This window comes from Lepidothrix coronata, unplaced genomic scaffold (assembly GCF_001604755.1).
Source record: "Lepidothrix coronata isolate B3197 unplaced genomic scaffold, Lepidothrix_coronata-1.0 Scaffold27, whole genome shotgun sequence".
Lineage (NCBI taxonomy): Eukaryota > Metazoa > Chordata > Aves > Passeriformes > Pipridae > Lepidothrix > Lepidothrix coronata.
This window is the reverse complement of record NW_016690207.1, coordinates 5,906,024-5,916,633: the sequence shown is the minus strand read 5'-3', so window position 1 is coordinate 5,916,633 and position 10,610 is coordinate 5,906,024. Positions and strand designations below refer to the sequence as shown.

At 56.3% G+C, this 10,610-nt stretch overlaps 1 protein-coding gene across 1 annotated transcript in view; it reads left to right on the top strand.

The window, feature by feature from the left end:
- Positions 1–1,077: 1,077 nt before the first annotated feature.
- The window catches only part of KIRREL3 (kin of IRRE like 3 (Drosophila)), a 358,478-nt gene continuing 348,945 nt past the window's right edge, over positions 1,078–10,610 (top strand). The window contains exon 1 of the mRNA XM_017809453.1: positions 1,078–1,198. Coding sequence (XP_017664942.1) covers positions 1,138–1,198 — 61 coding nt within the window. The 5' untranslated portion in view covers positions 1,078–1,137. The remainder of the gene's footprint in view (positions 1,199–10,610) is intronic.

Below are 10,610 nucleotides of genomic sequence, written 5' to 3'. Positions count from 1 at the left end.
GGGAGGCTCTGGCCTCCGTGGCCACGAGAAGTGTGGTGGTAAGCAATGATTTCATTGCTTTATTTTGATTTTTGGACACTTCTGCTCTGCCCCCAAACTCTCACTGGGTAAAAAGGAAATTAAAGAAAGAAAGAAAACACCCACAAAGGATAAAAATGGTGATTAAAGGGGAGAAAAGGCCCTTTTGCCCCCTGCCCTCTCAAGGGAGGCCTCAGCCCTGCCAAATGGCAGTGGGAAGCATTTGCAGAGGGTCCCCCCACCAAACCTTTATTTTGGGGGTTTTTAGGGTTTCTGTGTGTTTTTTTTCACTCCCAGCTCCAATGTGGGATTTTATGGATGTGTGAGGAGCCACTGCCCCCCTCCTGGGGAAAACGAGGGTGTCTTCTAGAGCCCCCCATCTCCAGCTCCCTCTGGATTTGTGCGAAGGTGCAACTTATCCCGGGGCAGGCACATTATTTTTTACTCCCCCCACCTTTTCCCGGGATTTTGGGGATGTTCAGGGTATTTCAGGGTAAGGCTCTGGCTGCCCCACCCCGGGAAAGCACGGGGTGCCCCGGAGGCAGGTGGGGAGAGGTCCAGGGGTGCCGTGGTTGATGGGCAGCACCCTCTCCAAATTTAGAGATGGGGGGGGGGCGTTAAAGCCACGCAAGTGTTTGAGCTCCTGCTTTATGTGCCCCCTCGGGGTGGGGGCAGCACCAGGAGGGGGGAAGGGGGAAGCATCCCTTCCTTCCCTGCAACCGAGGCAGGAGCAGCTCCGACCCCCCCCATCCCACCTTAACCCCCTCCACCCTCTCTGGCCGCGCACCAACCTTTGGGGGGGTTGGGGAGGGGGGGGTCTGTACAAATCCTCCCCCACCCCGCGGGCTGAGCCATCGCCGTCCCCCGGCTGCGCGCAAGTTACTCCCCCTTCCCCGGCACTTTCCCTCCCTCCCCTTTCCCCCCCCGCTCTCCAAAAGCCGGGCTGCGCCGCCGAGGCTCCGCCAGTGAAGGCAGCGCTGCCGGGGGAGGGAGGGAGGAGCTGGGGGGCGGCGATGGAGCCGGAGCCGGGCGAGCGGAGCCGGCGGGCGGCGGCCTGAAGCCCCCGCCGGCAGCGGCAGCGGAGCCCCCCGACCCCCGGCGCCGAGCCCACCCTGAGGAATGAGCGCTTTCCAGGCAGACCTCCTCCTCCTCCTCCTCGCCTGCTTCCTGCTCAGCCACGGTAGGAGCCGGCGCCGCGCCGGAGTTTCCGACAGGAGCCCGGGGGTCCCCCCGGGTCGGGGGGTCGCGGTGGGGTGCGGGGGCCGCGCGTGGTTTTGGCGAGGGGAGGAGGGAGGGGGCAGACGGGGAGGATTGCAGAGTTTTTCGTGCATCTCCGGGCGAGGCGGCTTTACCTTTTTTTCTCAAAAAAAAAAAAAAAAGGCAAAATCTTTAGCATGCAAATGCGCGCTGCTGCTTCGGCTCCGGTAATGAGGTGGTGTTGGCGTGTAAACACGGCTGTGCTGAGCAACAGCCCCCCCAGACGCCCCCTCGCCCCCCGGTGCTTCCCCCGGTGCGGGGGGCGACGGATGCTCCGTGTCGGTGGCGGCGGAGGAGCCGCTCGGACCGGCGGCAGCGGCTCCAGCCCGGGCACGGGAGCCTGCGGTTGTGCAGCCGGGGTGGGGAGCGATTTGCTCCTGGGGAGGTGAGAGGAAGAAGAGTTGCTGCCAATGCAGCCAGCCCGGGGGAGGTGGGCACCCCGCGGGGGTGGCACGGCCGGGTCCCACCTCCCCGGCGCACGGGAGGGAGGCAGGAGCGTGGGAATGCGCAGGGATTCGCCCTGCAACTTTACTACCTGCTTGATTCCCCCCCAAAAATAACGCATAAAGGTGGCTTTGGGGAGGGGGTGTGCTCGGGGAAGCCGGGTTTGACGCGCTGCCGCGTTCCGGGTCCCTGGGCTGGCTGTCACCTGTGGAGGACGCCGAGCTGCAGCCAGACCCCGGCTTCGCCCCTCTGCTGCTCATCCCCTCCCAGCGCCGGTGTCAAACACCATCTGTGTCACGGCGCCGTGGTCCCCACGCCGGCTTTTGTGAGGGTACGGCTTGGGGATGCTTTAAAAAAAAAAAAAAAAAAAAAAAAAGAAAAAAGGGATAAAAAAACCCCAAACCCACGCAGCCAGTCCATCTGTTGATTAAATGAAGGATAAAACTTTTGGAGAGAGTAGTGCTTCTCCACGGGTAGCTGGTTTTTTGCTCAGCCAGACATTATTGCTGAACATCCCCCACCATACGCTGTGTTTCGCCCTATTCCCCGAGCAGGGACGCCGTGTTTGGAGGTGGCTGCGCTTCTGCTTGTCCTTCCCTCTTCTTTTCCCAGGCTCGGATGTGATGCTGGGCTCCCACGCCGTCCTCCCTTCCCCTTCTCTCTTCCCTTCGCTCTCTGCTTGTGCTAATATTCCTTCAGGGAGAAAGCTGTGTTTGCATTCGCCTTCGCTGCTGCACAAAAGAAACCCTCTGTGTCCTCCGAGAGGTTTCTGGCTGAACAAACTCGAGCTGTCCCTGGTAGAGCAGAGCAGCGGCGGGGCCGGGGAGAGCCGCGTCTGGGAGCTGATCCCGGCCTTCACCTCCCTCCTGCTCCCGCACACCGGGTCAAATGGCATTTTCCTAGCGGAGAAGTTTGTGTCTGGGATGCAGCAGGGATTTGTTTGGTTTCCCTCCCCTCTCGCAGCCATTATTTTAAGAAGGGCCAATTCACTTTTTAGCAGCGCTGGGCTCCGGGAGCCGCGGTGGCTCCTGGGCTGCTGTGTCTGCTGCCTGCACGCTCAGGAGTGTGCAGCTGGTACCTTGCTTATTCATGCCGGGTTCCGAGGCACAGACAGCGCCTTGCAGAGCGTTTGCTCGGCTCTTTTCTCCCATAGAACGAGCCAAGTGCATTTCTATGGAGTTGCTGCTCTCGGTGCACAAGAAAGGGGCTGCCGGCAGCGTCGGGGCTTTTCCCGTTGGGGTGAAACCGTGCAGAGGATCCCTAACAGGATTTAATGCAAAGGATTCCTTCAGCCACACGGTGCTCTGGGGGAGGAAGGGCCTGGATGTAGGCACTGAAGCCGATTTTCCAGCATGTGTTGTGTTTGCCTCCCCTGGAGCAGCCGCTGTGGTGGTGGTGGGGCGGCCAGAGGTGGTGGCATTGGTGTCCATGTGCAAAGGTGTCCCCAAGGCTGTGGGGAGGGGATGCTGTGTGTGCACGCAGAGGGCAGTCATGCCTTGCCCTGGAGTCAGCTGGTGGGCTAAAACTCACTTCGAGGAACGACTAAAGTCACTTGACTCTGCCCCACAGGAGATTCAGTGGCTCCTGTTTGTGGGCAGGGAGCAGGCAGGGCTGTGTTTTCTTGCCAAAGTAACTTGAAGGGATTTGCCATAATTAAACTCCCCCGAGCCAAAGGCAGCAGAGATGAGAGGATCACCTCTGCTGAAAACCCAGCTTGGGATCTGCGGGCTGGACACTTTTTTAAAAAATCCCTCCTTAACCAAAGCCTCAACAAAAGGGCATTTTCCATCACTGGATGTGTACACCTGTGCCCTTGGGTTTGTACTTCCTGGGCATCCTGGTGTCCTGCTGTTCCTGCAAACCACACAGCTTGGAACTTGGGCTCCCAGTGGAGCTTGCAGGAGGAGGAAGCTGCTTGTTGCTCCTGTTTGGGGCTGAGCTGCACCTGGGCACACACAGGCTCAGCCTGGAGGAGGATTCCTCCCACAGCCCCTTCCCGAGAGAACAAATTGCCTTTCCTTGAGCATCTCTTGTCTCTCTGCCTCGCAAATGGTCTGCAAGAGCCTGCAAGAGCTTTCTCTTTGTGGCAGTCACGAGGTCAGTGTTTCAGGGCTGCTTTTCCCTGGTGCTGCTCCCTCTTCCCCCTCCCGGGAGCTGCCGGACCAAGCGCTGGGGGAAGGGGGGAGGAAATCACAGCACAATTTGCCTCCTGCGGAGACAAGGTGTGGGTGCCCCTCGGTGGGAAGCAGTTGATGCTGCCATGAAAGCGGCTGCCTTTGCTTCTGCCTGCTGAAAAACTCACCCTCCTCTCCTCTGCTCCAGTGCCAGCCAGACTGGGGGAGGCTGGGAGCCACTGGGGAAGGTGTCCCAGCTGTGGGAGGGGGGGCTGTGGGGAGCAGCACCACTGAAGGTGCACCTACAGCCACCTCCTCCTCTGGCTGGCCTGTGCTGTCCCAACCGAGGTGGATTTGGCAGGATCTGAAATTTACCTTGGATGGGAAGATTTCTGCCTGTCTGGGGCTCTCTTTCCAAAGGCATGTTTGCTTTCCCTCAGGGTGATGAATACCGAGTTCTCTGGGTGTTGCAGGGTATGTTTTTCTCCTTCACAGTTCACTTGGTTCCTCCCTGGAAGCAAATGCTCTGCAATCTTCTGTCAGAGGGGCCGTTATTAGCAGCAGTGGCTCAACTTCCCACTGGCTTGTCCTCAGCCCCCAGGTGGAGAAGGGTGATATTATTCCCATGAGGGAAACCAGCCCAGTTCCACCCACCAGCACTGGTTATGACCAGGAGAAGAGGACTTTCACATCCTGGGGGATGTTAATGGGTGACAGGGAGCAAAAATGTGAGATTATGGGGTGCTGGGGGGTGTGAGCACAAGGGCTGGTGGCTGCAAGGGGCACTTGGTGATCTCTGTGTCTGACAACCACCAGCCTGTTAATGAGAAGCCTGGAAATCTGTGGCTGTGATCCCTCTTCCAAGTGAATTCCTCCTGCCATGTAGAGAGAAGAACAGCTTTGCAAGGGAAGGGTGTTGGGCTGGTTCCTAAACCCAGGAGAGCGTCAGTGCTGGGGAGCTGTTCGGGAAGCACAAGGAGTGAAAGCACCAATGGGCTTTAAAAATTAACCAAGGAAGAGCTCCTGGAGCCCAGGACGTTGCAAATCATGATATTCTATGATTCTGTGAACTGAAAATGGTTGGATGGAGACAGCAATGGTTTGGGGAGGTGCTTTGTGGGCTGGTGCAGGTTTGGCAGGGGCAGTGTGTTCACAGCTGGGCTGCACGGGAGGGAAACTCAAATGAGCCTCAAGTTAGAGCTGGTGTTGTGCAGTGTGTGCTGTCCCAGAGGAACAGAGCAGGACTGCCTCCTCCAAGGCCTGTTTTAACACAATTTAGGTTCCTCTTGCTTCCCCATCTCCCATCTGTACCTCCTGCAGCAAGAGCCACAGTGACTTTGCCCAAACCACGTTCCTTGCAAGGTTTCAGTTCTTAGAAAAGAACAAGAGGGAGGAGCTGGGGGCCTGTCCAGGTGCCCTTTGCCAGAGGGAGGAGGGCAGGGCAGCTGTTCCTCCTGCATCCCCAGCAGCCTCCCCCGTCCAAGGTCGTGCAGAGGTGCCCGGGCAGTTTATGCACAGCACATCTCGGGCAGATGTCGATTGCTTTGTGCTTTCCTGTGGTTTTAGGGGACACCAACTGGAGTAGAAACGTGCCCAGAAATCCCTGCCAGGTTCCCAGCACCACGTGCCACCAGCTCCCAGCCTCTCTGTAGCTGGACTGCAAATGTTAGGATAAAACAGCTCCGTGCTCTTCTTTCTTTTGCAGCTGTAAAAAAAGGGGGGAGAGGCCAGTGTGCCCCTCAGGTTGTGAGCTGGCTGAGGATCAAGGGCTTTGAATGAACTGTTTTCCTGTGAGCAGTGTGTGATGGAGAGTGTGGCTGCTTCAAACCTCTGATTTAATGATCAGCTTTGCAAGTTTGTGCAGCGCTCTCAGCTCCTCAGCATGCTGGGTGGAGGGGCTTTATGGAAATGCTGCTGGAGAATTGGCTTTGCATCACTTCCAGGATCCTTCCAGCAGGATTAAACAGCTCTTATTTATTTATTTATTTATTTATTTATTTTAAAGACCAGCAAGTTTATACCAACAATTGCTGAAGGCCCTAATTTATCTTTTGTTCAGGAGCAATACAAGTCTTTCCTTTGACTGCATTGAGAGCTACTTCTGGCCAAAGAGAGCAACAGAGCCACAGTGACCGTGTACAAGCTTATTTTATAAATCAATAGGCAGTGAAACAAATTGGTTGTAAATCAGTCTCTTCCTTGCTGAGATTTAAGGCGTTTGCTGGAGCTGTGAGTGTTTCAGGGGTCTCAGCCCTGCCTTCAGGGCTGGCTCCTGTCCCAGCCCTTGCAGGGCTGTGGGAATCAAAGGTACCAGTAAATGTGTGGGATTTCTTGGCTGGGAAGAAATGAAATTGAAACCCTGTGCTAGTCTTTGAGTAGAAGGGTCCTGATGCTTCTCCACACTCCTGGGTTTCCTTTTCCCCTTCCTCTATTTCACTGCACCTCAGGGCACGTCTGCAGGCCAGACTGCCAGAAGGGGGAAGAGGAAAACACCCATTTCTGAATTGTGCCTTGTGGTAGGACAGAGCAAACGCTGGGGTTTGGCCTTGGAAACGGTGGCCTAACAGATGTCCTGGTTCAATGTGCCCTTTGAGTATCGCCCAGCCTGTTTATTCATTGCCTGGCTGGCAAGACCCACGCTCGAGTGTTTGCCTTTCCCTGGTGGCAGCAGCAGCCTCCAAAGTGGAGCAGAAGGAGCTGGAGGTCACTTGGCTGTTACATGGCTCTTCCTTTTACCGAGTTGCATTAAACAGCTTAAAATCTAAATGTGCTTTTAGTGGGCTGTGAGCGATGGGCTCTGGGCGTCCTGCCTCGCTCGGTGTCACATGCTGGAGGAGTAGGAGGTGGAACACTCGCATTGTTAAATTCAGATGCTAACTTGGGGATAAGATCTTGTCTTAATGTGTTCATTCAACGCCCCCACTGGAAACAAAAGCTACAGCGAGCCTTGGGTCTGCTGCGTTTCAGGGTGGAGCAGGATGTAATTGGGTTTTGAGGGCTTTGCCATAACTGCTGCTCATTAACCATTGATGCAGAGTTTCAGCTCGGATAATAGATGCTTTCTTTTGTTCCCAATTACTTTGTGTTGGGTGGAATTGCTGCAGCAGGTCTCCCATGTATGTGGTCATGTGGTGGCTGATTCACCTCTTAAGAGCTGGTGGATTTATGTTCCTGGGTCTGTTGCTGTCACTTCCAATCTGGGATGTGGCCAAGGCTCGTGGGGAACACCCTGCCAGGCTGGGCTGGGCTCTGCTCAGATGCTGCAGCACCTCAAAGCTGAACATTTCAGGAGCATTCGGGGTGAGCAACCCCAATTTCGTGGGAGGGCAATAGAAACACAGGGAATGTTCAGTGATGTGGTTTTTCTCAGGAGCTCCCTGCCCAGCAGGACGTGCTGCAGGCAGGAGGAACCTCGCTGACTCCAGATGAAATACGCCCCGATGGTGCAAGGGATGAACTTTCTCCAGCTTCCTCACGGATGAAGGATCAAAGCTTTGTGCTGTGGGGCCAATATTAGCAGGGAGTGAGTGGGAGAAGCCACTGGGTTTGGCGTCCTACCTTGCATTTTGGGCAGATATTCACTCTTTAAAACTTAAAATTGCCTGACTTGTTAAAAGATCAGACATGGAGGGCCTGAATCCTCCTCAGGTCGCCGTTGTCCCATCCCCCTCCCACCCCCAGCATAAATGAGTATTCCAGCAGTATGCTGCCAGTCAGGGAATGTCAATATTGGATAAGTGTTTCCTTTATATCACTGCAATTTAGCATAAGCTGCTTGGAAACAAATGTCTTCCATAAGCATGAGGTGTTTCAGTAAGTACACAGTCAACATTACTGTGAGGATTAAATAAATGTCAGCCCCACTTGTATGCTCAGCAGCAAGTTAAGACAGCCTAACTTGCATAATGGCCAGTGCTGCAGGAACAACAGCAGGGATTTTGTGAGTCTCTGTGGAAAAAAGTGGGATGGAAGGAGCTGCTTTGGATGGAGGGGATGTTGAGACAAGGGTGCAGAAGCACCTGTAAGGTACGTGGGGTAGCTGAGGCTGGGAGGAAATTCCTGGCTGTGAGGGTGGGGAGGCCCTGGCACAGGCTGCCCAGAGGAGCTGTGGCTGCCCCTGGATCCCTGCAAGTGTCCAAGGCCAGGTTGGATGGGGCCCTGAGCAACCTGACCTAGTGAGCAACAACCCTGCCCCTGGCAGCAGGGTGATTTTTAAGGCCCCTTCCAACCCAAAGCATTCTGATTCTATGGTGTGAGGTGCAAAGGGATACATGGAGCTTCCCTCTGGAATAACAGGGCTGCTCTTTCTCTGGCACTGGCTGCAACCCAAAGATGAAGACTTGACTCAGCCAATGTTGGCTTGAGCTGGTGAAGTTGCTGGCTCAGGATGAGCAGCACCTTCCTGCAGATCTTCCCAGGCCACCCATGCTCTGATGGTTCTGCCCCTGCCTTTTCCAGTGCAAACTGGGAGGTGCTTGGCTGCAGGTGGTGAGGCCAAGAGTGAGGCTCAGCTGTCCCTGCCCTGTGGGGAGGAGCAGGTTGTGCTTCCAGGGCTGCCTGTGAGCCCCGAGCTCACCTGCAGCTCAAGGCTTCCCAGAGATGCCTCCCACCCTCAGGGAGTGATGCTGATCCGTGCTGGCAGAGCTCATGGCCCTGAAGGTGATGAAGGGAGATGGTCACCTCTGGCTGCTCTGCCTTCAGCTGTGTGGGGGAGAGCTTCTCTCTGCCCAACAGAGAAGCCTTCTGGCTCCCACAGAGGGATTTAAACCCAGCAGCACACCGAGGTGTTGCTGAGGCAGTGGAGCTGGAATCCTTCTCTCAAGCTGTGTCTGCAGGAAAACCCTTCTCTTGACCACCCTTCGCTTTGCATCTTCACCTGTCACCCCGAGGTGTCACTTGATGCTGTGTCGGTCAGCCCATGACAAGTTCTGCCAGCAAGGAGAGAAAATCTGGGGAGCTGGATGTGTTTCCATTCCCGACGATGCAAAACTGCTGCTTTCCCCCCAGCTGGCAAGTCGCTGACTGCAGCCACTCGTCCCCAGCTGCACAAGAATGACAGGAGACAGAATCGTTAGCAGGCAGATGAGCCTTATCAGCTCCTCTGGTGTCTGTGGCTGCCTCGGCTCTGCGGGGGCTCGGGGCCCTGCAGAGTGTGGGTTTTAAAGCCTGGCCGTTGCTGTTCCAGGTGACTTGAGCAGAGCATCCCAGTCACATCCCGGCAGCCCCGGGGAGCAGGCAGAGCTTTCCCAAGGAGTCCAGCTCGCTGGGCTGCGCGGGAGGAGCAGCTCGAGGGCATGTGAGGTGTCCCAATAACTCAGCCTCGGGGAGCAGAGCGCCGGGGGCGCGCGGGGGGAGGAATCCCCGAGCGTTTGGGATCCAAGGCGGGTCACCTGGCAGAGCCAGCGCAGGTTTCCTCCTCACTTTTCCCGTTCAGCCTGGCGGTGGCAGCAGCAGCGCTCGCATGGAGCCGAGCTCTGCTCCCACCTGCCGGTGTCGCGCTCCTGGGGAGAGGGCCAAGGTGACCTGCTGGGCTCCGGCGCTGCGGGGAGCCTGGGGGACCCAGCCCCGGCTTTGGGATTCAGCACCGAGGCCGTTCCCTCTGCTGTGCTGCGGAGAGGTGGCTCGAGTGCTGGCCTAGGGGGAAGAGTTGGGAACCCCCTGGAGCTGCCACCCTTCTCCTGAGGAGCAGTGGGCACCCATGGGCTGCTTGGACACATCTCCAGGAAGATTCAGCACACGGTGGTGTGAATGCCATGGGCTCCGTGAGCAGGGAGGGCGAGGGTGTGGGAGGGGGATGTGGGGCAGTGTCTGCTTTGTGCCCCCTCATTGACAAACACACCTAAGGAGCTCCCGGAGCTGGGGAGCCCCCTGTGCATCCTTGCAGGGTGTGGGATAACCCGCAGCAGGGAATGGCTGCCATTCCTGGTCAGTGGTGCCTTGTCAGGTTGTTTCCCACTCTATCCCACGGGCAAATCCCCGGAGTGTGATTTAACACTCCTCTCTTTCCCTTCTGGCTTTATTAAGCTGGGAGTGACAGGGCCAGCCCCCACCTCCCCCCCAGCCACAAGTGCTGAAGAAACAGAACCAACAGATGCTAAAATTAGGCACAGCTGTTTGCAGTGTTTTGTCCTCCCCATCACAGAGTCTGATGCTGTCTGTGCTTATTCCTCATCTTGTCCAGACACCGAAGAGGTTTAAGATATCAAAGCTTTGAGTGGCTGTAAATTAACTCCTTCTGTCTAAGCTGGAGCTTGACTCACTGGCTGATGAGAGATTCCTTGTGATTTCCTTTATTTGCCCTTATAATAATGGGAATTGCCAGGGAACATTAAGACAGGTGTCGTCTTTCTGTACCTGGGAGACAACCCTGCTGGTATTCCCTGCTCAGGAGCTCCCCACCGGAGACCAGGGGAAACATCTTCAGCCCTGTAGGCTTTATGTGCCTAAACCCAGCTCTGAGGTGCAGCTTAGACAACCTCTGTGGTCCAGCTTGGTCTCTGCATGCCTGAAGTTGTCCCAGTGCAGCACCACATCCTGGCTGTGGTGATCTGCTCTTGCTTTGGCCAGGTGGAAGATCTTCTGAGCTCTTCTACTTGGCGGTGCAGGCTTTGTGCCCGTGGTTGGGGTGGGCATCATCCCTCCTGGCTGCTCTTCCCCCTCCCCTGGGCTGTGTTTGGGCTGACAGTGACTGTAGGAAGCTCTTTGAGAGCTGATGGCTTGCTCTGTCACCTGCTACCCCTTGGAAATGTCCATTCCCCTTCCCTGGCATGGCAGTGT